Genomic DNA, 27,786 nt, shown 5'->3' with positions numbered 1-27,786 from the left:
GCAATCACACAAAACCCTTGGACGGTTCAACAGAATAAAAAGAGGCACTTTTAATAAAGACTCAAGTATTAATCTTCAAAATAGTCATTTGTTCTTTCTCCCTTTTAGACAGTGGTGGGAAAAGTACTCAAATGTTTTACTTAATAGAAGTATCAATACGGCAAAGTCGAAATACTCTGTTACAAGTAAAAGTCCGGAATTCAAAATGTACTTGAGTAAAAGTATAAAAGTATTGGCATAAAAATGTACTTAAAGTACCAAAAGTAAAAGCACTCATTATGCAGAATGTCCCATTTCAAGTATTCAAATGCAAAAAAAAACTTCTGAAAATTGTAGTTCTACAAGCTCACCCAATGCATTGCAACGTATTGTGAGCATGTAGATCGTCTATTTTCAAATGGCCGAAATGTATATAGGGCTGAAGTGGGTAATGCATGTTTTGTAATAATCAAAATCTACAAAGTAAATAAAGTTTTCAAATAATTGTAGTGGCGTAAAAGTGCAATATTTGTCTCTGAGATGTAGTAGAGTAGTAAAAGTAAAAGTATTGGAAGTTGTAAATACTCAAGTACCAATACCTCAAAATAGTACTTAAGTACAGTACTTGAGTACATGTACTAGAAAGTTACTTTCCACCACTGCTTTTAGACCTACTCCTGTCCTGTGTATCTCAAAAATGCACAATAACTATAGTCACAAAGAGGAGAATACTGAACTTTCAACCTGGCATCCTTACTTTGGGCATGTCATTATATCACATTTCCGTGTGTGTGTGTGTGTGTGTGTGTGTGTGTGTGTGTACAGTATATATATATATATATATATATATATATCAAAATTGTCAAAAATTGTGGGTCACATCGGGCATAAGTCAAAATGGTTTTATAAATGGTTAACAACACGATGACCCAAGTCAACACTTTGAGCTTCATCTCCGTGTTATGCGCTGGAGTGATAGAAAGCAGTCACGGATGACATCACAGCCTTGCTATGGCTAATCAGCTCCATATGTCCTAAATTATGCTACGTTGCACACCGGTGTCGCGCGTGGAAAACAGCAGACCTACAAGCTCACAACACGTCGCGGATGCAACATGTTGTGAACTTGTAGGTTGGCTATTTTCAACTGGCTATTGCCTGCCTGGGTGTCTCTGCGCTGTTGTTACTACTGGCCAGCACACAGCCAATCACAATTCAAGGAAACCCATCCCAGTGTCCTCCTTGGGTGGAGGAGTACAGGAGTGGGGGCGTTGGGGTGGGATGGAGGGTCAGCTGTTCCTCGACAGAGTTGAGGTGAAATGGAAAGAGCCTTGTAATGGTAACAGGACACATTGTACAGTGAAATTACAATTTATCAAATAATGATATGTCTCTCATACATGTATAGTTTACAAACACACACACACCTGTTCGCCAAGGGTGAACAACACAAAATGGTGTTGCCTCTAGCATTATTCAGTCTCATCTTATTTCTTTTTTAGTGTCATCAACTTGAAACTAAATGCAGACTTCGACTGCTTTCAATTACAAGAACACTTATGTAATGGAAAGTGACAGACAAGAACAACAAGATGTGTTGTATGAGACACGCACTGAACTAATTCAATCAAATCTCTGGATTAAAATGACACAACACAACCAAGTTACTGCCAACGAACCCATAAACGGTAGACACCACTATCCAAATCTAGCTATTATGTGGTATAATACTGGTTAAGGCAGTGTGCAAAATTGGTCATGATACAGAGGGGTTTTAACTGGCAGAAGTTCATTTTTTATAAACATAAAAATCGTTATGACCCCTGCACATGATGATAAACTGAGGGGGGGGGGGGGGAGAGCAACAAAAATATATTTTTCTTCAGCAGCCAACAATACAACACTGTTGATACTCAATTTATAGTTATTAGGTTAGGTTGAACTGACTTGTCCTGCCTAGCTAATCTCAAAGAAGCAAGGGTTGAAGGTCACTTGATAGCAATACGACTCACTGACAACACTGCTTACGTACATTCCTTTTCAGTGTAGGAAGTACAAGGTACTGCATTTTGCTCGTGTATAATCATGTGGTAACATACGTATGTGAATCCATCTATAAATCAATCTGATAGTTAAAAGGATAGTGGCAAATTTAAAATAATGCTTAAAAGAGTGTTTTAGATATCTTTCTTTCATCGTCTCATGCTTCTTTTCGTTTCACCGCATTTTATAGTTACTCCTCTTTGGTTAGCCAGGCACAGAGGTGTTGATGTACTTGGTTTTACTGTAGTTGTGTACAGTAATATCCTGTGCAGCTCAAAGGCTAGAATATGGCAATAATACTGCTTTACTGACAGGGCTAGAGAAGTTCAATATGCACTGGGGCCATTCATACAAAAAAAATGAAAAGAAAAAAGAAATGCATGAACAAAAGTGTCCACCCAATGGCATGAACTTCAGAGATGACAATAACATTAATCGTGTTAAAAATGTCTCTTTCAGTTAGCCAGTAGAAAGTTGCTGTTGTTGCAGCTGCCTCCCCGGATGGCCATGATCAGGTTATGAAGATTCTCTGACGCTGCCACCTAGTGGAAAGATGGGAAAGAAAATATCCCTTTATTTTATTTCAAACAAAGCAGAGAGTGTGGCCTGTGTGTGTGTGTGCGTGTGCGTGTGCGTGCGTGTGCGTGTATAAGAGAAACTCACCGTGTAAGAGTCTGGCTCCTGCAGTCTCTTGTGTCGAGGATTCAGGTTCTGGAGGGAACTCTGGACTTTCTCCTTAGTTTCAGCAGCACTGCATAGAGGGTGAGTGATCTAGAAAGTACAACATACATACAACAGTTTGCAATATTCAGTGCTGGACAAAGTACTCAACCCCAGCACTTGAGTTTATAGATACCCCTGGTCAAATATCACATTACATTACAGTCATTTAGCAGACGCTTTTATCCAAAGCGACTTGCAATAAGTGCATTCAACATAGGTAGGGAACAAAACTACTAATCACCAGAAGCATTTAAGTGCATTCTCTTCTAAAATAAGCAAACAAGAGTATACCTAGCGCTAAAGTAAAAGTGCAGTATATCAGCTACCTACTTTCATAAACAGATGAGACAAAATAGGAAATAGAGAAATATCACGAAGTGAAAGTTGCTCATTCAAAATTCTACTTGAGTTAAAGTACTGGGTTACTTGCCTTTAGTATTCAAAAGAACATGCTTTCAAAAAATACTTAAAGCGATATTTCACTTTCAAAAAAACGTTTGGTCATTTTATCGTCTACTCAGGCTTTTGTGAGCCACCCAGACCGTTTTTAACTCATTCAGTGCCACTGGCCAAAATTCATTGTAAAAAAAAACATTCAGTGCCACATCCAAAATTCATTGTAAAAAAAAAGTGCTTAGGAGCCGAGATACAGCCTTTTTCAGTAATAAGTTAAACAAGAAGTGAATGAAGCAGAACATTTTCAAATCATCATATCTTGGGTTCTGAAAAAAAAATTCAAAAAAAAAAAAGAATGATTTCTTCTTCTTTTTTTGGACGTATTTTACGTCCTGTGGCACAGGGCTTATTACATTGGACGTATTTTACGTCCAGTGGCACTAAATGAGTTAAGTTGCTTGATTCAGTATTTAGATATTTGATATTCATTTTATCAGACACGCCCCCTTCCTATAGATGGGTTTCCTGTTTGTAAACATGAGAGGATGATGCGCGCGCAGTGGAGGGATGAGCCTGTAGAGGGCGCTATTACCCGAAGCAGCTCTGGCCATTGTACATTCATAAAAGAAATGGTCTTCACCGGGTTTAATGAAAGTAGATTAAATTATGCAGTTTGTAATATCTTCTTTACTCAATAAAAATGATTTGTCGGAAGTTGGATCTGTTTGTATATAATAGCAGCATTATGCCTATTATGCCTATAATAGCAGCATTATGCCTATCTAAATCCCGAACAAAACAACAGAGTGAAGGGCGCTTCCGGTTCGTTCTACCCCAAGCATGCGCAGATTGCGCACTCTGCTCTGTGATGACGTTGCGCGGAAACCCATCTATACAAACCCTTTATAACTTCAAACTCCATTTTTAAGATGTTAGATTCAACAAAAACACCCGTCCTTGGTTCTGGTGACTCAACCTGCCCTCCTAATATGCGAGGGGGCCTGTTTTTTCAATACATTTTCTCATTAATTTTTTATATTCTTTTGGAAAATGAAAAAAATTATATACAATAACATTTTTTTTTTTAAATGGTCTGGGGGGCTCACAAAAGCCTGAGTAGACGATAAAATGACCAAAAGTTTTTTTGAAAGTGAAATATCCCTTTAAGTATTCATTTTTTTATATCAATGCATTGCTGTATTGACATTTTGAAGATTTTACAGAAATCTTATCTAGAAATCTCATATCAATAATAAGAGTGAAATAATAATAGTGAAAATAGCTAATCTACAAGCTCACAATGCATCGCATCACAACGCGTCTCGTGAGCTTGATGGATCTGCTATTTTCACTTTGGGGCTTAATTGGTTAATTCATAATGTACTTTTTCCACTCCTAGAAATATAGTAGAGTCAAAAGTACAATGTTTGTCTTTGAAATGTAGTGGAGTGAAAGTCAGAAGTATCCAAAAATACTCAAGTAAAGTACAGATACATCAAAAATGTAGTTAAGTACAGTTCTCAAGTAAATGTACGTTGTTGCTGCCCACCATTGTCGCCACTCGTCTCCATATAGCCATAACTTTACTATAAGGTCTATTAATGCTAACTCTTCTGAAAATGCCATGGCACTGTATTATAGTTTGTCCTCTCTGAGGCCGTATTTCAACACAGTCACACTGGGGGACGGTGTATAATGACAACAGTCAATAATGTGTTTCTGTGTTTAATCAGCCCTCACCTGTCCTTTGATTAAAACATCCTTGCGCAGACAGGTGACCTGAGCTGGGGTGACTGACTGACAGGCGTCATCCCGTCCCAGGGGGAAACAGCTCATTGTGACGCCTGCTTTGGGAACAGGCTCCTCTGCCAGGCACAGCAGGTCCAGGAATGGATGGCCTGCAGAGAAATAAAATGATAGAGCAGAGGAGAAGAGAGAAAGAGAGGGACAGAAGGAGACTGGGAATCAGAATCTTGATGGGTTGCTGGCATGGTAATATTAAACATAAAATATGAAGTGATAATGAGTTATTAATTGGTAGATACACTAGCCTAGTATAGCTGTACCCTGGATACAGCCCACGTCCCTTCTGATCTAATCTCCGTTCTGTTCTGTTCTGGTGGTAGGACTGGTAAACTGCAAGTTTAGTCATTCCTCTGAACATTTATCAAATATTAAGTTTTGATCTCAATGTGTTTATCTGGCCAATGCCAACTATGAGATAACAAAAGGAATTTCCTGCTCAACTTTACTTCTTAATCTGTTCAAGAGAAGCTGTAACATTAGTTAAATCATATAGATTTATGGAGGGTAGGAAAAAGGGACTAATTAAACATTTTACTGAAACCATTTTACTGGCAAACCAAACCACAAAATTGGACCAAATGAGCACATTCCAGAGCAGTGGTCTCTATTTTGTCTGCTATAAAGCATGGCACGTTTTCTTTTAGTTTCTTTTTTAAACTTGCCTAGTAAAATATGAAATCTACTACATTGACTATTATAGACAAATTATTGAAGAGAGTTGGGACAGTTAGTAAACCAGGCAGTGAAAATTAACTCTCACCCTCAGTGTCTAGCAGGCGATAGACAGATTTTCTCCCAGGAACGGTGCTCTTCTCCGTTTCCTCACTGAACTTCATCCTGGGGCTGCCTCTCACCTCCACCAACTAACACACACACACACACACACGTGCGCGCAAGGGATAGAGAGGGACAGAGGCCATACAAACACTAGAGTAATACAAGTAGTGAGTATGGATTGGGGACAGTGTGAAAGAGATTGAAGTTGTGTTACGTTCTTGTGTATTAAAAGCATTACTTTGTAGACACAACCGAGTGAAGGCTGTCTCGTGCAAGTGACCAGGTGTGTTCCCACGCCGATCACGTCAATCTCATTATCCTGAAACACAGGCAAGACAAGTCATATCAAGAAAAAGTGAAAAAGGTAAGACCAGGCTTCGTTCATGAGGGATGGCAACACAAACGATGTTCCTGGCTCTTACCTTCTTGTTGAGTTCTATCATAGTTTGCTCTGAGATGTTATTGGTGCCGACGATTTTCAGCGATGGGAAACCTGAGATGGAAAATCTGTGGGATTGAGAGAACGGGGGGAAATACGATACAAGGGGGAGTATATTAGGGGATGCAACTTTAGTAAACCTCTGGCAAGCATTAACCACTTAAGCCGTATGAACTTTGTTGTATAATGAATAGCGAATAGCCCATCTTAAGTCACATTGCAATGCATTGTGAGCTTGTAGAGCTGCTATTTGTGAATTTAATTAAAAAAATTATAATTATTATTATTTATTTTTTAACCTTTTCAAAATGAGACAGATTGAAAGTGGATAATCAGAACTTACTGTAGGCTGCAGGGTGTTAGACACACACACACACACACACACCCCCTTACTCACTGCTTGCCGCAGAGTTTGAAGGCGTTCCGTACGTCCACCGACTGCCTGCAGAGGTCCCCGCTGTCCAGACGGACTCCCTGGGGCTCGTAGCCGAGCTCAAACAGGGCCAGGGCCACTGCACAGAAGTTCAGCAGGCCACTACTGCAGGGTCAATCAGATAGGCAGTCATTCATTTAACTAAGACTGGAACTTGTTGTCATCGTCTAATTTTGGACTCAGGTCTTTCCCCATTCATTTATGTTATGAAACTAGAGCGATGCTGGAAACTTTATTTATCTGAGCTTTGTGGAAAGAAACTAGTACGTAAAGCAAGACTGTAGTGCACAGCCTTCAACTGGGAGACCACTAACTCTCTCTATTACTTACTTACTACACAGACTAATGACTTGATGTCAATGATGCTGCTTATACATTTTAGCAAAGTGTTGGCACTTGGGCTGTTTGTTTGTTAGAACTGTGGTTCTCAAACATTTCCGGACAGTTCAGTCCAAATAATTCAAATCCATAATTGTGCGGGATTTCCTCATTTAGGCAGCCTTGGGAAAGCGCAAAGTGCACATGGATTCAACACATTATTATTAGGCCTGAAATGGTGCCCAGGTGCACATAAGACAGCACAACATAATACTCTATACGGGTGAGTACCGACCAAATTCAAGCATGTTTAACATCGTTCATCATGAATCCTCATGAATAGTACTTCCAGACAGCCTGATTGATACATCAAAACAGGCAAATACCCAAAATAGTCCAACTCCAAGGGAAAACAGTAAACATTAATAATAACAAATAACTGACTAACTAGCCAAGAGCAAGAACACACATTCAACACATCATTCTGTAATAATAAGAAATAATGGACACGGAAAATGTCTTCTTATGTCTCTTTTGGTGGCTCATTTGATTTTGTTTGTGTAGCTAGGATTCTGTAGACTGAGGGTGTTGTTGAGGAGGTGAATTAATGCCCAGCATTCCATTGTTATGTAATGGCCCATTAATCACAGTGGCAGCACTCTGTGAGAGCGGACAATTCACTTGACGGCACCATGTGGGGCTGACCGTGACGCGTTATTGGCACACAAGACAGGAAATGGACGGGGGGGGGCAACAAGACCGGGTTTTCAAAATCTCTCTAGAGCTGGAAATGGGTGGGCCCTGTCCTGGTGCCGCGGCCGTGTCAAGGACCCCACAATCGAGACATATTAAGCTAGGTTTCCATCGCACCGATTTTCTGGATGTTAATTTCAATACATTTATTTATTTATTTATTCTTGATTATTCGAATAACCGTTTAAACATTTTTTTGTGTACATGTCAGCAGTGGTGGAAAAAGTACTCAAGTAAAAGTATCAATACTGCAATGTAGATGTACTGAGTCTGTTACAAGTAAAAGTCTGGAATTCAAAATTTACTTGAGTAAAAGTACTAAAGTATTGGTATCAAAATGTACTTAAAGTACCAAAAGTAAAAGTACTAAAATGTTTGAAAATAGAAGATCTACAAGATCACAAAATGTCTCAATGCGACGCGTTGTGAGCTTGTAGATCGGCTATTTTCAAATAGCCTAGGTATAAAATAGGGCTAAAGTGATTAATGTATGTTTTATAATGTAATGATTTATATCCGCAAAGTAACTAGTAACTAAAAATGTCTAATAATTGTAGTGGAGTAAAAGTAGGTTACAATATTTGCCACTGAGATGTAGTGGAGTAGAGAAGTAAAAGTATGCAAGACAATTGGAAATACTCCAGTAAAGTAAAAGTACCTCAAACTTTTACTTAAGTACAGTACTTGAGTAAATGTACTTAGTTACTTTACACCACTGCACGTCAGTGAAGAAAAAACGCTGGGAACATCCCTATTTACCAGCGACTTTGCAGGGAAACAAGCCCAAAGTCGCTTACAATAAGCAGACCTGGCAACACTGCTAGGCCAGCATTTCAGCTATAAAGCATTAGCACATCAATGGGCACATCGGCTGACAGTTTGTGCTGAACTAAAATGCCAACTTTTGCCAACCGACAACCAGTCTGTTGCAGTCTGTTGTAGTCTGTTTGATGGAGAGTCACCTTTAGGCTGCAGAGTGCAGACCACCATTTTTCAGATTTTAGTGTCAAGGACCCCCATAAGAGAAGATGCGTCTTGTTAGATTAGATTTAGTACAGAATTCTACAACTGTCCATACTGTAGGTGGAGACAGTGAAATCTATGATCCGAATAGTCACTCTTATACATTGTCTCTTTCGCTACCAGTGAAATAATGGTGAAATCAACCCCTTTCAATCTGGCATCCCTAGTTTGGTCATGTTATTATATTCAACATTTTTCAAAGTATTTTTTTTGTGTTGAAAATAGCACATCTACATGCTCACAATGCGTCGTATGCTTGTAAATTGGCTATTTGTGAGGAAGTAGAAAATAGGACTCAAATGGTTAAACTTCATAATTTTGCTGGGGACCCCTGGAACCCCCTCAATGACCATTCAGGGTCCCTGGACCCTACTTTGAGAACCACTGTGTTAGAGCATGTCATTTCTGATGCTGTCATTAGTTGCAGTATCTCCTCATCATCTTTATCGTACCAACAGTACCATGACAAGCTAAATTATTCTAGAAAACAGATTTGCGAGCTTTGTGAACTTGCAACAGCTTATATTAATTCACTCATAAACATGAGCGTGATTACCAACTGACGCTGTAGCTATCAATGACGGTCAGGAAGTTGTGTGGATAGGCGATAGCGTAGGACAGGAAGGCAGCCAGCTCGCCCTCGCGGATCTTCCCAGGCTCCGCCCCCAGCAGCTTGCACACGCGACCCAGCCAGCCCTTGGTCAGTGAGATGAGGTCGACTGGGTCCGAGTCCCCGTTTGCAGGCACCAAAGTCTGATCGGTTGGACAAAGGGAAAAGTACAAACCATCTTAAACATAAACCCTAAATCAGGGGTCGGCAAGTAAGTTTGGCCTCGGGCCAAACTTTTTCAAAGACATTAGATGGTGGGCCAGAACACAATCAATGGCTAATTTAGGACCTGGAACTTGCAACAAACAACCATATAATAACTGTATTGTTATAAAAGTTACTACATAAAGATGTGGTATAACAATTGCATGTGGAATGAAATGTTACAGGTGCAGACAGAAATGCTTATGTAATCCTTTTTGTGCAGGCGTCATCCTTGAATGTTTCACTCAGAGGATATTTAGTGAACATTTTATCTGGAGACAGAGAGTACTCCTTTTCAAACAAGAGCTCTTTCATGGTTCAAGGTCTCTTAGAATGGAGAGAAACAATGTATCATTTAAGGAATGTGAAACACAGCTTTGGTGTGTTTTCTAAACGTGAGAGGAGTTTTTCATCCAAAAGTCTCAAGAGGTGAAAACATAACATTCAAATAATGGAAATAGAACAATTTGTTAATCATACCTGATTTCATCAATTCAAAGCTATTGCTGTCCATATCCTACCTGAACTGTCAGTCAGCTATTGTAAATTATTTACAAAATTATTTGTCGGGCCAGATATTATCGCTGGCGGGCCACTTGTTGCCTACCACTGCCCTAAATGCTTCATTGACTAGAGTCCCCGGGAATCTATAATAGGCTCCCTCCTTTTATTCCTCTACATCAAATCTCTCTGTCACAAATAGCTGATCTACGAGTTCACAACACGAGGGGCTGTGAGCTTGTAGACTGGCTATTTTCAAGAATAGGGATTCATGTATTCATGTAGTTAACCATAAATTACTTGGTGTTGTGTCGTTTGAATAATCTGAGGAATAAAGCTTGACTGTACAGAGCAGTCGATACTCATTTCGGACTTTTGTGAACGATCGGGGAGGGGACAAGAGGATCACCTGTGGCCAAACTTCTTCCAGGGAAGAGAAGGAGGTGACGAAGGAATGTGCCATGGTGCCTGCTACGGGAATCCCAAACAGGAAACCGGCCTGAACGTTACTGGTGAGATCGAAACCTGGAGGACAGATCACAGTGGCACCCTATAAGTGTGTATATACAGTATATACTGTCTGTGACGTGCCTGTGTCTTGTTCACCTCCGATGTGTGTGTAGCGCGAAGCGGTGAGGCCGCCATCTGGGCCCTGAGCTCTCCGGAGCCCCATCTCCAGCAGCTTTCTCCTGGGGCCCGCTGCCAGACGGAAGCGGGCGGCATTACTGCACACCAGGCTGAAAGAAGAGGAAAAGGGGTAACCGAGAATGAAAGAAGAGAGGGGGAGAAGATTGAGAGAGAGCAAGAGAGAGCAAGAGGAAGAGTGAGAGAGAACTAAGAGATTAAGGTGTGGTTAGTTAGGTGATCATGTTTGCTTAGTCTCATCTTCCTCTTATGAAACAGGTTTTTGGAAGCACCGTTGATTACAGGAAAAGGTGTGGGATGTGCTTAAATCTTTTCCAAATCGAGACAGAGAGAGTGATAGAGAGGATAGACAGAGTGAGAGAGCGAATGTGTGTGTGAGAGACAGATATGGTACTGGTCTGGAGCATGAGAGAAAATTATGAGGTTATGTACCTAATAGAGATGGAAACTGTTTATATAATAACCTGTCTGTAAAAGTATATCTGTGTGCAAACCTGGCATAGTTGACCAGACACAGCAGGCTGGTTTCCAACAGCTGAACCACCGCCAGAGGACCTGCCACCTCCATCAGAGGCACCTGCATGTGATCACAAACATAACAGATCGGACCTGTGACCAGCCTGTGACCTTTGACACCACACTGCATGACCCATGATGCCAGCACTGCAGCTCACCCTAGCAAACACCACGGTTCCCTCAGGGACAGCGTGGATTGTGACCCCAGAACAGTCCAGTCCTCGCAGGAATGTGAAGAAGGCAGGGTCAGTGGCAGGGGGCAGGACCGAACGCAGGTACTCCACATCTGAATGAAGACAGATTTACCCAGACAGGGCAACCAGGAACACATTATGGTAAAGTCTTTCCGACCCTTCAAAGTACTTTACAATGCACTTCGGGCTCACAAACTTCGGGCTCACAAATTACCCATTCACACGCCAATGGCGGAGGAAACCATGCAAGGCGCCAACCTGCTCATCTGGAGCAGTTAGGAGTTCAGTGTCTTGCTCAAGGACACTTCCGACAGGCAGCCAGGAGGAGCCGGGGGAAGACGGCCGCTCCACCTCGAGTCCTGAGCCGCCGCCACCCACAATACACTCACAGCACTTTTCCATCATAAATCACATACATACATACGTCCAGCTTGTATAAAACCACCGGCTTGGCAAAAATAGACTATCTACAAGCTCACAACGTGTCAAACAACCCCACCACACACACATGCAGTCACAACCACGTGCGTCTGTCACACACGCCGACTCCCTCACGGAGGCCTGAGTGAGTACACATTTAATAGTAAGAGAGCTGAAAGCTAATAATCTGCACCTAATCTCATTAGACCAGGAAACACTGAGTTGGAAAACACAATTTTCTTTGGCTAGTGGGCAGTGTCCTGGAGACTATGACGCAGCTGAAATGTCATCATTTGAGGCCATAGTTGGCTATATTGTCTTTTGATTGATTGAATACTTTATTAACGGTTTGCAAAGACAAGCACAGGGAAGTACAGTTCAATACAAGGTCTGTTAAGAGGATTTTAAACCCAAGAAAGCACTATGGCTTGTTTCCATTGGGGTCCTTTGGACTCAATTCATCAAAGAAAAAAGTACAAATGGTGTCAAAGGTACAAATAACACCACACGCACTCCACCACCTCTTTACAAGAGAAAGTCAAATTCACCATGCAGTCTATGTAGTTACAAAATGGCTATGATTACCAGAATCAATAGGCCTACAATGTGATGTTTGTTTAGGCTTCATGAGTTATCTATATGTCCTGTCCTGTCCTTGAACCGACTATAAGCACTACTGTTATAGCCTACAGCAGTGGTTCTCAAAGTGGCGTCCAGGGACCCCCAGGGGTCCTTGGGGGGTTCCAGGGGGTCCCCAGCAAAATCGGGCTGTTAAAAAATAGCAGATATACAAGCTCACAACTGCGAGCTTGTACAACTGCTATTTTTGAATATTTAAAAACACATCTTGATAGTATTGGAAAATGTTGCATAAATTATATATATTTTTTACACAAATCTTCCCTTCTGGGGGTCCCTGGCACAAAGCATTTTCAGATGGGGGTCCGCAGCCAAATATATATCAATTTGGGGGTCCTTGGCATGAAAAAGTTTGAGAACCAAAGTATGAGAAAAGGTGGTCGAGGTGGTAACATTGTTGAATTTCCACATCACAGTGTAATGTGGAAGTTCAGTATTTATTAATAAGTTATTTATAGAGATAAATAAATCACAGAAATAGCAAACATGGTCACAAAAGAACATTGGGTACACTACACAGACAGTGGGAACATAGACTTGTTATCTGTCAATTCACTCAAAGTACTACTACTTATTTAAACAATAAGCATGTCTGTGGGTGATGATGACACTCAGTGGTGGTAAATGTACTAACATTTCTTACTTAAATAAATGTATCAATACTGCAATGTAGAAATACTCTGTTACAAGTAAAAGTCCAGAATTAAAAGTTAAAAGAAAGAAGTCTTAAGAAGTTTAAATAGGGCTGAAGTGGTTAATGTATGTTTTGTAATAATAATTCAAATCTACAAAGTAGGCCAACTAGTAACTCTAGCTTTCTAATAATTGTAGTGGAATAAAAAGTACAACATTTGCCTCTGAGATGTAGTGGAGTAAAAGTAAAAGCACTGAAAATTGGAAATACTCCAGTAGGCTATAGCAAAAATACCTCAAAATTACAGCACTTGAGTAAATGTACTTAGTTACTTTACACCACTGATGACACAGAGTTAAGATTATAGTCGTCTGTCATGTCATCCCGTGAAGTTCAGCAGTGACTCACTGTAAAGTTCACCCAGATATCTTACGGCATTTGACATTACCAAACACTCTGAGATATTCATAGAATGTCCCTGAGGTTGAAGGCAAACTCCTTGCGCAACATGCATTGTAGACTACAGTCTACGACAAGTGGACAGGAGGAATATATAATAGACCACGTTAAACGTTTGAAGAAAAAAAAAGAAGACTTCTGTTGATTAATCTACTTTATAATATATTATTATCTCACACTGTGGATCGTGGGCAGTGAACGCAAAGCCCCTCACCTTCATCCGTGAACCTGAAGGTCCGCACGAACAGCAGACAGTCGTGCAGCCCGGAGAACAGAGAGAAGCCGCCGCCGAACGGGTTGTCCCTGAAGTACAACTCGAACACGGCCGGCTCGTTGTGCCTGGCAGCTCGCCAGTAGGCATACGCCATGGTGAACTGGTAGAGGTCCGTGAGGAGCGGGGGCACCCGGTCCCTGATGGACCGCTCCATGGAGCTCTCACATGCTGCCTGTCCGGACGGCGCTGCCATGTTCTCCGTCCAAGTTGTACTGGTGCCGACTGCCGAGATCTCTGGGACTTGCAGTTTTTTTCCCCCCAGGCGCCCCTCTCTGGTAGTCTACTGGTGACAAACATGCGTCAATGACAGGGAATAGTATTATTCCCTGTCATTGACGCATGTCACCAGTGTGAGAAACTGTAATGGCCCGCAACAATTGTTGCGGGTCATTACAGTTTCTCACACTGGACGCGGTATATTTATTTAAAAACGACTACAACTTCATCTGTGTTTTTGGAAGACAGGTTTTTAATGTTTAGTAGCATATTCCAACAATTACACACACAAATTCCACTTCAGTATTGAAATGCAAACTCCCAGCTGCCAGCTGTCTGTATAGTATTAAGTTGAGAAACTACAAAAATGTTTTAAAAAAAAGTATAAAGGCAGCTGAACCACTGAACTTCTTAAAGGGATATTTCACTTTCAAAACATGTTTGGGGTTATTTTAACGTCTACTTGGGCTTTATTGAACACCCCAGAAAGTTTTTAAGTTGCTGATTCAGTATTTAGATATTTGATATTCATTTTAACAGATAGACGCCCCCTTCCTATAGTGAGTGGCAACATTGACAGCAAGGGGGGCGTGACTTGGTATATCTATAATTGTATTAAATCTTTTCATTATTATAAAAAGAAATCATCCCCCCCCCCCCTTTTTTTAAGTAATTGAAAAAACACTATCTCCACACGCATTAGAAGGACAATATTAGTCACCAGAACCAAGGATGGGTGTTTTCAATGAATCTAACGTGGTTAAAATGGAGCTTGAAGTTACAATGGGTTTATATAGGAAGGGGGGGGGGTGTCTGTTAAAATGAATATCAAATATCTAAATACTGAATCAAGCAACTTAAAAACTGTCTGGGTTGTTCACAGAAGCCTGAGTCGACGTTAAACATGTTTGAAATTAGAATATCCCTTTGACACTTGAGGTGGCCATCTTAATTGACAGGATGATTAGAGGCCCCCAGGATGAGCTTGAGATCCTTGCCCTATGTTCATCCCAGGGTACCTGCAGTGAAATATCTTATATGAAATACACCATACATCAGCGATACCCAACCTGTGGGCCGTGAGGATATTGCCAGTGGGCACCCAATATTGGCAAAACACTAAGATTTTAATGATAACAATATTTAGAAAAAAATGTAAAGAAATTGTGTATTTCATGTCTTTAAATTTTTTTTTGTTTTTTGTTACTGATAAATATGAACTTACAGTGGGCTGTACTACGTTAGCTCCATTGATCCAAGCCGGGGCACAATCAATTGATTGATCATTACCATTAAAATAATCATGCTCTGAAAATGCATGCGGCCCACCCATCTGAGTGACCGCTTATGTGGTCAAATGGGTGGGACACCAACTGTACTGTATGGAAGATAATATTGGACTTTATTATCTGCAAAGATTTTTTCTAACCTCGCAAATATTTTGCATTCGTCAGTCGTATTTATATTGAACCTCGCAAATATTAGGCATTCGTCAGTCGTATATTTATTAACGTCGCAAATATTAGGCATTCGTCAGTCGTATATTTATTAACGTCGCAAATATTAGGCATTCGTCAGTCGTATTCTGTACTGTGATCACACAAAAAAATCAGCATTGTAAATATAAAATCGAGCTCTGTAAAAAGTCAAGCTCTGTAATTATTATTTGCACATTTGTCGCCTGCTTTTTACATGTTATGTTACATGTTTTTATGTGCGCAATAATGTCCAATTCCTCCCTCTCCAACTCTGTAATTTACACCTGGCAAATAATCTTTATGGCTAATAACTCGCAAATGAATTCACAAATGTTTTGACTGCTTCACTCGTGTTTTCTGGTATCTGCAAGTAAAAAAAAAATCGAGCTCTGTAACTACGACGCACAATATATGCTTGTGGATCTGATTACTACACATGTGCGCATTGCCTTCTACAAGTGACGCACACATTACGGTTGTGGATCTGATTTCTACACATGTGTGACTCCTCTTTTTCAGCTTGTGGCCGCGTGTCATTTGTGACGTATTTTTGTCCAATCTGAGGCTAGCTCACTTGCAGAAACAGTGTGTCGCGTGTAAACAGTGCGTCGTGTGTATCAGCCCCCCACCCCTTCCCGTGGGCTGCAGTTATTACACAATCCAGCAGGAGGCACCATTGTGTATACAATAGGGCTTAAATGTTTAATGTATGGTTTTATAATATAATAATGTATATCTGCAAAGTAACTAGTAGGCCTAACTAAAGTTTTCAAATAATTGTAGTGGAGTGAAAGTACAATATTTGCCTCTGAGATGTAGTGGAGTAGAAGTAAAAGTACTGCAAACTGGAAATACTCCAGTAAAGTAAAAATACCTCAAAATTGTAATTGTAAATTAAGTACAGTACTTGAGTATATATATATATATATATATATATATATACATACATGATTATAATATAACATTATGGCTACATCAATGTTAGACAGATGGACAGATATATCTATCTATAAAACCGCTCTAAAAGAGCACTTGGCTGCAATTCGAAACTGGCCCCTGTATAAATCTCATTTTTTTGTGCTTGTGCTCTAATTTGTGCCGTTGAAATTGTGCTACTTAATTATTTTGAATATACATTTAAAATAAATAAAACTCCTCTGTCTCTGTGCAGTGCGCCGATTACCTCTAAGTATGTTCACCTGCTGTGCCCTAATTTCCCTGGTACAGTCAGTCAGTCAGTCAGTCAGTCAAATACAGTATAAGCGTATACAGGGTATCTTCACATTTCTAAAGTGATAGTTTAAGGACTTTTAAGACCTTTTTAATACCTCTAAATCGAAAAAAAGTTACAAAATATATATACTATAAAAAATATTATAATATTATAAAATAAAACTATACAAATTGTCAAATATGACCTAAGAAAGAGGCAAACATTGTGAAAATAGCCGATCTACAAGCTCACAAATGCGAGGTGTTTTGAGCTTGTAGATCTGCTATTTTTGCAATGTATTTATCTGTGGAGCCGAGTCAAACTAAATTTAACATCTCAACTCCTTTTTTGGGGGATTATTTTGGGGGGTCACGGCCTGAAAAGTTTGGGAACCCTTGTTATAGGCTATAGCTATCACAATAATATATCAACGATTAAAACTAGACAAGCTTACAGGAAATCTATAAATTGGTTAGGCTTTTTTTTAGCACAGTAACAAAATCTCTCCTCACCTTAATGTTGGTGTATCACACAATAAATGCCCAGTTAGAAATTAGCATGATGTCATGTCACATATCAACATGGTGAAACAGCAACCTGTGTTTATTAGCTGTAAATAAGCACTGTGACACCATGATAGATATTCAGATTTGTTCAGGTTTTTATTGTAGGGATAGCCCTTTGGGGTGCAGCATCTCATTTTCGAGGGGGTCCCATAAAAACATTAACAACAGACAGATACACACATACAATACAAGTATACAGATACATTCAAACACAGATAGCTTGCTCACCCTCTTCCACCCACCCCACCAACCAACACCACATCATCAGCTGTTAAACAACAGAAGAGAAGGAAGGGCACAGTGCAACTACTATCAGTGTATATATCCCTACAGGTACAGTCAATTTAGAAGCATAAACAATTGAGTGAGGTGAACATGAGGCAGTGATGAGTTCCATATAGACCTCAAGACAAACCGGCACAAGGAGTCATATAAAACATTAAGAGGCTTAAGATGAGGTTCTGTGGTGTTCTGCATACACACCATCAGCATAATCTATAATAGGAAGTAACACTTGAGAGATTATTATTTTCCTAACTTCAAATGAAAAGCAATTAATTGAACGGTAGAGTGAACTCAGGCAACCTAGCTATAGCTACTGTATACACTACATTATTTTGTGAAAAGAATAAACAGACAGACAGACAGACAGACATAGATTGTCTGCTGTATATCTATGTCTGTCTGTCTGTCTGTTGTTGTTTTTTTGCGGAATGTTGTGGATTATTGTGGAATACACCAACATTAAGGTGAGGAGAGATAAAAAAGGGGGGAGAAAAAACCCTCCTGCAGTGTTCGCTGCCGCGGGGATGGGGCGTATGGGAGGGTAATTCTCCTGGACACTATTGGTTGAACGTCTAGGTTGGAGTCTTGTTGTGATGCCAATTACCAATTCAGTCATCTAGCTTGGTGTCTCCCCCAATGACCCCATGTGACCTAGGCAAACATTCAGCAGAATAGAAGATCTATAAGTTCATAGATGGAAAAAGAAATGGACCACGTATAGACTCTGTTTTTCAGACCAAGGACCCCTTAGCTGAGAGAGAGATGAAGCAGGGACCCCCACTACATATTGTAGTAAAAATTAAATTGAGTTGCAGATTAAACTCATTCATTTCATAGATAGCTTCATAGACTTGTTTTACAGCACTCATCAGTGTTGTGGAAATTAATATTCTTTATCTGTTTACATATCTTTTCTATTCATATGTTGGAGTCATGCTAATGTGTATTTTCAGACATTAACCCTCAGTACTTTGTCTGCTCTTTTTTCCCCTCTACACCAAACCTATTAACAGTCACGCAAACAGCCCCGAGGTGAAAAAGGTGACATGTTGTTTTCTTTCGGGTCAGGTGTCACACAATTGCCCTATTTGGGTTCAAAAAGGTGACTGTAGCTGAAAAGTGACACTTTTGCATGTCTGTATTAACCGAAAATAGCCGATCTACAAGCCCACGTGTCGCAGCGCTGTGTTGTTGGCTTGAAGATTGGCTATTTTCAACAGAGCAGATCTACATGCCCACAAGGGGTTGCAGCACGTGTTGTTGGCTTGTAGATCTGCTATTTTCTGCAAATGTTCCCCCCAGAATAGGGGGGGGGGGGTTCTTTTAATCATCTGGGGACCCCCCAAAATAATTTGGGGATCCCCCTGGGTGTCCCGACCCCCAGTTTGAGAACCACTGACCTAGAGGATGTTAGCCTTATTAATCTGGTACTGATAATTGATTTGGTTTTCAACATTCTTAGTACAAAACAAAATATGTTTTGGTCTCTTTACTTACTGTATGTGCATTGTAGAAATTGCTTTTTCAATCTATGTTCCCATCATGTTAACCTTTCTGGTCAGAACACAGCTCATTAACTTGTATATTTGTACAATGTATAGCAGTGAATTACAGATTTATATTTCAAGACACAATTATATGATAACATAAGGTGCACCTTTATTGACTCCCAGAGGGGAAAATTAAATATACAGTATTATAATACAACATTTCAGTATGAATAACCTACATGGTAATTGTTGATAACCATGTTTTGCATTAGTTCTGTTATTAGTCGTCTTGTCTTTTCCCAAAAAATAGTGGTAAGGTGATCTGACTGCAAATACAAATACAAGCCTATTAATTTATTCAAATACACTGGCGTGATAGCTTGGCACATGTGCTCATTTGTGGTGTATCCCCCTGGAGACAAATGCACCAATACAAGGCTATGGTAACAGTCATGTATACTGTTCACTTAATATCAGAATACTGATTGATTTAAGCTGTTACAATTCCAAACATGCAAACATGACCCACTTTAATTACTTCAGTCTATATTAGTGACTAGTATTACAATATTATTGTCTTTTTTGTGTCCAATGTAGCTTGTAGATTGGCTATTTTTGCTACTTTTGTGTGACATAGAATGGCGAAGTACAGCATCAATTTACGAAAAAAGTTAAAATATGGAGATAAGAGGTGACTGCCCGACAGTATATGCAATGTGGCTCTCTGGAGTCAGTGTGGAAATACAATGGCCCTCTCCATCATCAAATTTGGATGGAGGTTCTGGCCAAGCCTGCCTTGGCAAAATTAATGTTTCACCAAAGTTGAACTCAAATGCAAGGCATGTAATGTGTATTATTTTCATCAGCTTCACACCTCCTGCATAGTAAAATCCTCAGTGTTAATTTAACCAAGAGTGTACAAATGTAACCAAATGCACCCGTTACAGGTACACTGGGTTACAATTAAACACACACTTATAGTTTAACACTGAGGATTTTACTATGTGATTGGTAGAATAATGTTTCTCATGTTGTTCCTGCAATCACACACACTGTTCCTACAGCCATAGAACCATGTCAGTCATAATTATGTGGGGTTGGGGGTGCAGTTAAGCTTGAGGAGAGGCAGGGACAACGTCACACAACGTCCTACTCCAGAACATCTACTAGGTGGCTGGGATGAGTGTAGGCGCCTGGTAGGTGCTCTCTGGTGTGAGAGGAGAAACGAGATGTACATCTGTTCGTCAGAGGACAAGCAGCAGGCCCTGAATGCAAAAAGGATATGTACATATAAAATATTAGATTTTCATCAGTCTATTTTGAACATCACACATAAAATCTGAATTATTTATTCTTCTATGTACACCGTCTTGCACACAGAAGTACATTTGACTTGGTGAGGTTGGTGTACTGCAATAAGCAGACAAACGTGACGTTTTGCTCATAAAATGTCAATGTCATGAGAATGGATTTTTATTGCATTCATGTGTGAAAAGCTTGACTTACAAATATATTGATCCTAAATGGAAATTTTGCTCTGGAACCAAATGGACCAGTAAGCGTTAGAAATGAAATACAAGATGTGATATAATACAATACAACACAAGACATACCTGCTACTGGTGTCTGCAGGCTGGTATCCACGCTGTCCGGTTGTCAGGACCCCCCCCCCCACACACACACACACACACACACACACACAGGTGTTATTATTATAATAAAAAAATGGCAGATCTACAAGCTCATAACAAGCGCACAATTATATGTCTCATTTAATGCCCTAATGCAAGGGTCTTCAACGTTTTCCAGGCCAAGGACCCCTTAGCTGAGATGAAGCAGGGACCCCCACTACTTATTGTATAACATTGTGTGCAGATTAAACTTTTTCATAGATTTCATAGATAGCTTCATAGACTTGACAGCAATATCATCACTGTTGGATTCATGTTGATGTGTATTTTCAGACAGTTAACCACTTAAAAACCCTAAATCAGGGGTCTTCAACCTTTTCAGGCCAGGGACCCCCAAACTGATGGGGAGATGGAGCAGGGACCCCTACCCTACGAGGCTACCACATACATTGTATATTTATGTATACAATTGTGTTTTATATTGCCTGCTCCTACGCACCTGCCCCAGTAGGTGTGCAAAATAAAAATTCTCTACAAAATATGTATAAACATAAACATACCATGTTATTGTGCATTGTGCCTCCATTTATCTGTTTGCTATGGATTCATGTTATATTTAAAGACAATTTGACATTTTGGGGGATAAAAGGTAAAAAAAAAGGAAGAAAAAAAATCTAACAAAAATATTGTTTAATCAAACAACAATTTCGCGGACCCCCTAGGGGTCACGGACCCCCTGTTGAAGACCTCTGCCCTAAATAATTGTACGTAGCCTACTTGATCTGCTCCTTTTCCCTCTACATCAAACCTCTTTGCTAAAATAGCCGATCTACAAGCTCACAATGTGAGCTGCTATTTTTGGCTAATGTTCCCCTCAGAAAAAGGAATTCTAGGGTTCTGGACTAGTTAATGTAAAAAAAAAAAAGTTCCTATCACACAAACATCCCCCTGTAGTAACTCTGAGGACGCCCTAGGGGTCTCGGACCCCCTAGGGGTCCCGGACCCCCTGTTGAAGACCCCTGCTTAATGTAATGGGTTACATAAAGGGGAGCTAAGTTGCTAAAGATGGCTAACAACAACAACAGTAAAATCGTTTTTACGTCAAATGTAACCATATAAATCTTAATGAAATATAAAATATAGTCTCTCAGGATCTAATGAGCATATATAGTGATCGGTGATAATGTTATTCATGCCCCACTCAGCCTATAAACCATGATGATGCTAACGCGCTAGCATCGTTAGCATGGTTCTTCCTTTAATTTCTACATAATAAATAAGCTAAATATTATTTAAAATATGAAATATAAAATCGGGTCTTATAGGGTCTAATTGGAGCATAATAGTGATCAGTGATTATGTTATTCATACCCCACTCAGCCTGTAAACCCCTGTTAATATGACGTTAGCATAGTCGTTAGCATGGTCCTGCTACATAATAAACTAAGCTAAATGTATTTCAAATAATATAAAAATTAAATAATATATGATGAGTCTTTCTTAGGTCTAATACTGTTCAGTGTTTAGTGATTATGCCCCAGTAATCATTATAGGCAATTGATTATAGGCACTTTACCTGTATGCTCTGCTGCAGTGATGTCCTCACGCACTGTTTTTGCAAGTGACGCTTAAAAAAGGAGTCACACATGTGTAGAAATCAGATCCACAACCGTAATGTGTGTCACTTGTAGAAGGCAATGCGCACATGTGTAGTAATCAGATCCACAAGCATATATTGTGCGTCGTAGTTACAGAGCTCGATTTTTTTTTTTACTTGCAGATACCAGAAAACACGAGTGAAGCAGTCAAAACATTTGTGAATTCATTTGCGAGTTATTAGCCATAAAGATTATTTGCCAGGTGTAAATTACAGAGTTGGAGAGGGAGGAATTGGACATTATTGCGCACATAAAAACATGTAACATAACATGTAAAAAGCAGGCGACAAATGTGCAAATAATAACTACAGAGCTTGACTTTTTACAGAGCTCGATTTTATATTTACAATGCTGATTTTTTTGTGTGATCACAGTACAGAATACGACTGACGAATGCCTAATATTTGCGACGTTAATAAATATACGACTGACGAATGCCTAATATTTGCGAGGTTCAATATAAATACGACTGACGAATGCAAAATAGGTTAGAAAAAATCTTTGCAGATAATAAAGTCCAATATTATCTTCCATAGTACTGTTCTCAGCGTGTCATCCTTGACACAAAACAGTCAGCCAAACTCTGTTCAATGATAGTCAGGATTCATCCCAGTTTTGCCTTTTATTGAGATGCCGGTGAGACTTACTAAACAACAAGTGAAACTGAAACAGAAACACAAAATACACAATCAGCTCAATAACATAACAAGCACATAATAAGCATTTAGTAGTTTTCCCATAATGTAACACTCTACCCCAGGGGTCTTAAACCTTTTCAAGCCAGGGACCCCCAAACTGATGGGGAGATGGAGCAGGGACCCCCTACCTCGTAGGGTAGGGGCGGCTACCACATATATTGTATATTTATGTATACAATTCTGTTTTATATTGCCTGCTCCTACGCACCTGCCCCAGTAGGTGTGCAAAATAAAAATTCTCTACAAAATATGTATAAACATACCATGTTATTGTGCATTGTGCCTTTTATCTGTTTGCTATGGATTCATGTTATGTTTAAAGACAATTTGACATTTTGGGGGAAAAAAAACGTTTAGTTTTTTTTCAAAAAAAATTGTTTAATCAAACAACAATTTCGCGGACCCCCTAGGGGTCGCAGACCCCCTGTTGAAGACCTCTGCTCTACCCCACATAAGGCACGCAATCAATCATTACATTTATTAAGCATCCCACCTATCACAAAACAATTCTCAAACAAAGTTGTTTTCATAACTGAGTAAATTTACACAAACAAAAACTTACAAGAGATGGTTTCAAGCCAAAAACAAAGACAGGCAGTAGCAGCTTGTGTGTGTGTGTGTTTGCTCCTTGGCTGCTAGAGGAAAAACTGACCACTCCTGTACTGCACACCTGAAATTACTTGCATCAATTAGCTAAACAGTGCACACATGAAATTAGTTCTCCTAATTGCACATGTCAACACTAAATGTAAACAATACACCCCACTAGGGGGTGTCAAACATACAATAAACTAAATGCCTGGGACAGCACACCAACACTTTTTGGTGGGCCCTGATCCAGAATAGGTTGGGAAACGCTGTCATAAATTAAACCCACAGTAATATTTCACCCCAAACATTTCAGTTCACAAATATGGCACAATAAGATATAGATCCATAGTCTTTTTATTATTCTGGACAGGATTTGAATCCATCTCCTGTTGTATACCTCACAACACTGTTAGACAAGTATTTTTTAAATTTAACTGTGCTGTTTTACATTTTTGCCTAATAAAATATTCAATCAATCAAAAAAAAAAAACACTTGTCAGGACTTCATATCTGAAGATTAAATGTATTTACCACAACAAATAATCCATCTCACTTTTTAATTATATATCCTTTCTATTGACATGAAAGGACAGCTTCGCTGAAAAGTACTGTCACAGAAGCTCAACACTGTGTTGCTTCTGTTTAGAGGATTCACATCACATGTATTATTATTACCATATGTGTTCTAAATGATGATACGTCCTACCAAATCTGGGAATAATATATAACCCACAAAACCCAGGAAAAATATGATACAAGGCCCTTGCAGCGTGTTAACATTGTTCCATACATTTAAAGTTTATTTTCAAATTAAAGTACCACTACCTTCCACTTGCCACATTAGCCCACACCTCCCTCTCCCCCGCAGTCCTCCTCTTCCCTGGGGAAGAAACTTGCAAGCTCATTGGTTAATGTGTGCTGCTGCCCTGCCCATAGGAAGTGTGTCGGCTGTCCTGATTCGCTCTGACCCGGAGGGTAAATGAAGGAAGAGCTGAGCTCGATTGATAGGGCTGACCTCACCAGGCCCACACCCCCCAGCCGCTCTGAGCAGGGGTGGTACACCCGTCCACTGGCCGGGTGCATGTAGAGGCTCTCTGGGCGGAACGGCACTGACAGCGCCTCTCCTCCCCCACAGTAGGACAGTGTTCCTGCGGACCCCTCAGACTCCTGTGGTAACAGGTGGGTAAATACCAGGGGCTGGTCATCACAGCGAAGGAAGTTCCTCTCCCGCCCGCACAGCGACAGGAAGGGGAAGTCCTCCTGGTATTTCCCACTCTGGTTGAAACGCAGACGGTTGAAGAAGAAGACCAGGAACTTCTTATCTGGAAAGAGACAGTTTTGTAGCACAATGAAAATTAGTATATTATTAATGATGTTGAATGTAGCAATCAAGTTCAAGTTCAACTTTATTGTCATGACATACTTGTGCTCTGGCTCTCTCTGCCTTACAACAAAGGACATACCATCACAAAAACAACAAAAAAGCATACCTACATTCATTATATACGCAATATACAGTATATTATACAACAACAATGTGCAGTACATATGGTTTTGTCAGCTATTCAGCCACCTGATTGGCTGTGGAAAAAACTGTTACTGAGCGAGAAGAGAACATGAGCGGCGGGGTGGCGACTAGTGTCCTTAAAGGGGTGTAAGTGATATTCTTTAAGTGTTAAATTGTTCTATATTCTGTTCTGATAGTAATCATTGCTATGTGTTTGTTAAGTAACAGGGATCAGTCTGCTAATCGTACGCGGATGGGACCGATCTATGTGGGAATACATGAAATGTACAGTATGTAAGATCACAGACATTCTAGGGCTAGGGAGACCCCTGTTATATTGAACAAACACAGCATTAACATTTTTAACCAAGAAATATCACATACATCATCACATTTAATCATGTTTTGGGTTTTCCTTTTACAGTGAGTGGTGTACAAAGTTGTGGTTGTAGTTCTGTGCCAATTAATTTTGCTGCTAGGCCTTTGCAGCAGTCTGCAGTCCTGTCAGGTTGCCAAACCACACCGTGGATAAAGCCTGTGAGCACACTCTCTATGCTATGGTACAGCACAGCGCTAAAAGTTCTCAAGAGCTTTTTTACTCTAGTCATACTGCACCAAAACTCTTGAGATGCATTTGGTGTACTGTTGAGAGACCATGCGTGGGTGTTTGAGATGTGCAGTGGTGGAAAAAGTACTCAAATGTTTACCTTTGAAGTGGTTCATGTATATTTTGTAATAATAATCAATATCTACAAACTAGTAACTATGGTTTTCAAATAATTGAAGGGGAGTAAAAGTACAATATTAGCCTCTGAGATGTAGTGGAGTAGAAGTAAAAGTACTGAAAATTGGAAATACTCCTGTAAAGTTCAAATACCTCACTTACTTGTACTTAAGTACAGTACTTGAGTAAATGTACTAAGTTACTTTACACCACTGGAGATGTGTATACCGTATTAAGAAATGTAAGACTATTAACAAATTCAACAGATTGATGGAAATGGTGCACTGCTTTTGTCTATAAAGTGCATGGCCATTTATAAGCTGCTCAAAACATGCAAGTTATTAACAACTTCATACTTAAACCTGCACTTGAGGGCTCAAACATGCTTAGATTTGAAGCTGAGTAAACTAATACAAGGCACGTGACATGTTCTGTTCTAAGGGCTAAATGGCCAGCTTGAGGGAATCATGTTTTTTAATTATTTAGGCTGATTCATGTCAGGTGGAAGGACTTTCCAGGAAACAGTATGGATACAGTATGTCCCAAGAGTAAATGCAGTTGGCCATGTCATATAGGTTATGTCAACCATGTGGCTATATTCATTTAATGTTTTACCTTTGAAGCAAGTGACAAAATTCTTCACTTTAGTGTCATCAAGGAACAGCTGAAAGCGAAAAACATGATTAAGATTTTAAACTTAAAGGAAACTTTGTTTAAATTAGCAAGATTGTGCAGTGGTGTATTTGTGTGACAACGCCAGTCACCTGTCCTTGGTGATCAACGTAATAGAAGTATTCACGAATGCGAGGTTCGGGGCTCTGTCCCTGGATATAGGTGACATTGGTCCGAACAGAGATGGATAGGTTCACACTGATGTTAGACAGGCATCGTACAGCCTTTAGTCCACTGCTGACAGCCAACACCGACGGCCACAACATGACTGAATGACTGGGACCACACTGAGGTCACAGCCTGTTACAACTGAAAACCAAACGAAATCGTCTAGCAGATAGATCACTTCATCTTGCGCTGCACTTGCTCTCAGAACAGAAACAGTTACTCGAGCTTATGTAGCTTGTTGTCATGTTCACACACACCGGAAGAACTTTGCGAAACGTCACCAGAGGCCAGCGTCTGTCTACTGCCGCCCAGTGGAGAAAGGAATTAATTTCAGCAAACCCTAGCTTTACATGAGACAACAAGCCTGTCTGGTTAGAATGAGAAATTCTCTCTCTCTCTCTCTCTCTCTCTCTCTCTCTCTCTCTCTCTCTCTCTATATATATATATATATATATATATATATATATATATATATATATATATATATATAAATATAAAAAAATATACATATATATAATTAATTTTTTGATATAAATCACAAAATTGTTGTATATATATATACAACAGATCATGTGTGCTCACGTGCGTGCGTGAATAAGGGGTTGAGGTGGGAGTCACAGTTATGAGTCTTATGGCCTAAAGCTAGAAATTCTCCCCATGCCTGCTAAAAATAAAACAATAGAATACAGTATTCTACTGCGCTGTGATTTAAATTCCAACATTTTGTAATGTAAATTGTTTTCATTCTCTATGTGTATTTGCTTAACCTCGCATCACCAGTCTTTCCACCTCGGAGGAAAGTATTTGCTGAAGAATGTGAATACTACTTCAGCTATCAATTGTAACAGAATATATTCTGTTATATCTTACAAATACTTTCATAAGTTTCGCCTCTTGAAACTTAATTTTGTCAATTAAATTGTTTGTTCAATAACTTCTGATCTGTTTGAAATTTACAACAAAAGCAGTCTACTTAAACAGTTCACTGCCCAGGTAGATAAAGACACATATTTATGTGGCAGATATTGAGCAGACATTGATGTGGCTTACATAGAACCACAATGGAAACAAGTCCCCAGGACTTTTTGTGTTATCCTTTTAGC

At 39.7% G+C, this 27,786-nt stretch overlaps 2 protein-coding genes across 3 annotated transcripts; both read right to left on the bottom strand.

The window, feature by feature from the left end:
- Window positions 1-1,331: 1,331 nt before the first annotated feature.
- naprt (nicotinate phosphoribosyltransferase) lies at window positions 1,332-14,001 on the bottom strand. Its single transcript, XM_080431730.1, has 13 exons — window positions 13,727-14,001; window positions 11,325-11,452; window positions 11,145-11,227; window positions 10,612-10,742; window positions 10,415-10,530; window positions 9,247-9,443; window positions 6,561-6,701; window positions 6,147-6,231; window positions 5,963-6,043; window positions 5,708-5,810; window positions 4,882-5,039; window positions 2,686-2,793; window positions 1,332-2,564 (listed from the first exon to the last, which is right to left on the bottom strand). Exons 1-13 carry the CDS (start codon window positions 13,977-13,979, stop codon window positions 2,478-2,480), a joined length of 1,671 nt encoding a protein of 556 aa, XP_080287856.1. The 5' UTR covers window positions 13,980-14,001; the 3' UTR covers window positions 1,332-2,477.
- Window positions 14,002-23,316: 9,315 nt separating this feature from the next.
- Window positions 23,317-26,928, bottom strand: LOC308087292 (UPF0598 protein C8orf82 homolog). 2 transcript variants are annotated; one of them, XR_013933305.1, is made up of 4 exons: window positions 26,608-26,928; window positions 26,459-26,507; window positions 24,106-24,934; window positions 23,318-24,018 (listed from the first exon to the last, which is right to left on the bottom strand). XR_013933305.1 is itself a non-coding variant. In XM_080431072.1 (3 exons), exons 1-3 carry the CDS (start codon window positions 26,779-26,781, stop codon window positions 24,453-24,455), a joined length of 705 nt encoding a protein of 234 aa, XP_080287198.1. In that variant the 5' UTR covers window positions 26,782-26,928; the 3' UTR covers window positions 23,317-24,452. The 2 variants fall into 2 exon arrangements, 1 of the variants encoding a protein (XP_080287198.1); XM_080431072.1 differs by having other exon boundaries at window positions 23,317-24,934.
- Window positions 26,929-27,786: the final 858 nt, after the last annotated feature.

Source organism: Gymnoscopelus braueri (genome assembly GCF_963280865.1).
Source record: "Gymnoscopelus braueri genome assembly, chromosome: 6".
Taxonomy (NCBI): domain Eukaryota; kingdom Metazoa; phylum Chordata; class Actinopteri; order Myctophiformes; family Myctophidae; genus Gymnoscopelus; species Gymnoscopelus braueri.
This window is presented reverse-complemented; position numbering and strand designations above follow the sequence as displayed.

Bases quoted from the DNA above. Each gene is read 5' to 3' on its own strand.
- naprt (XM_080431730.1), bottom strand. From the start codon at position 13,979: ATGGCAGCGCCGTCCGGACAGGCAGCATGTGAGAGCTCCATGGAGCGG. The intron at 10,531-10,611 runs GTGAACAAGACA...TCTGTCCTCCAG, and splicing joins GCGCTACACACACATCGGAG to GTTTCGATCTCACCAGTAAC. The intron at 2,565-2,685 runs GTGAGTTTCTCT...TCTTTCCACTAG, and splicing joins AGGAGCCAGACTCTTACACG to GTGGCAGCGTCAGAGAATCT.
- LOC308087292 (XM_080431072.1), bottom strand. From the start codon at position 26,781: ATGTTGTGGCCGTCGGTGTTGGCTGTCAGCAGTGGACTAAAGGCTGTA. The intron at 26,508-26,607 runs GTGACTGGCGTT...TTTCGCTTTCAG, and splicing joins ACGTTGATCACCAAGGACAG to CTGTTCCTTGATGACACTAA. The intron at 24,935-26,458 runs GTAAAACATTAA...GTCTCTTTCCAG, and splicing joins TTTTGTCACTTGCTTCAAAG to ATAAGAAGTTCCTGGTCTTC.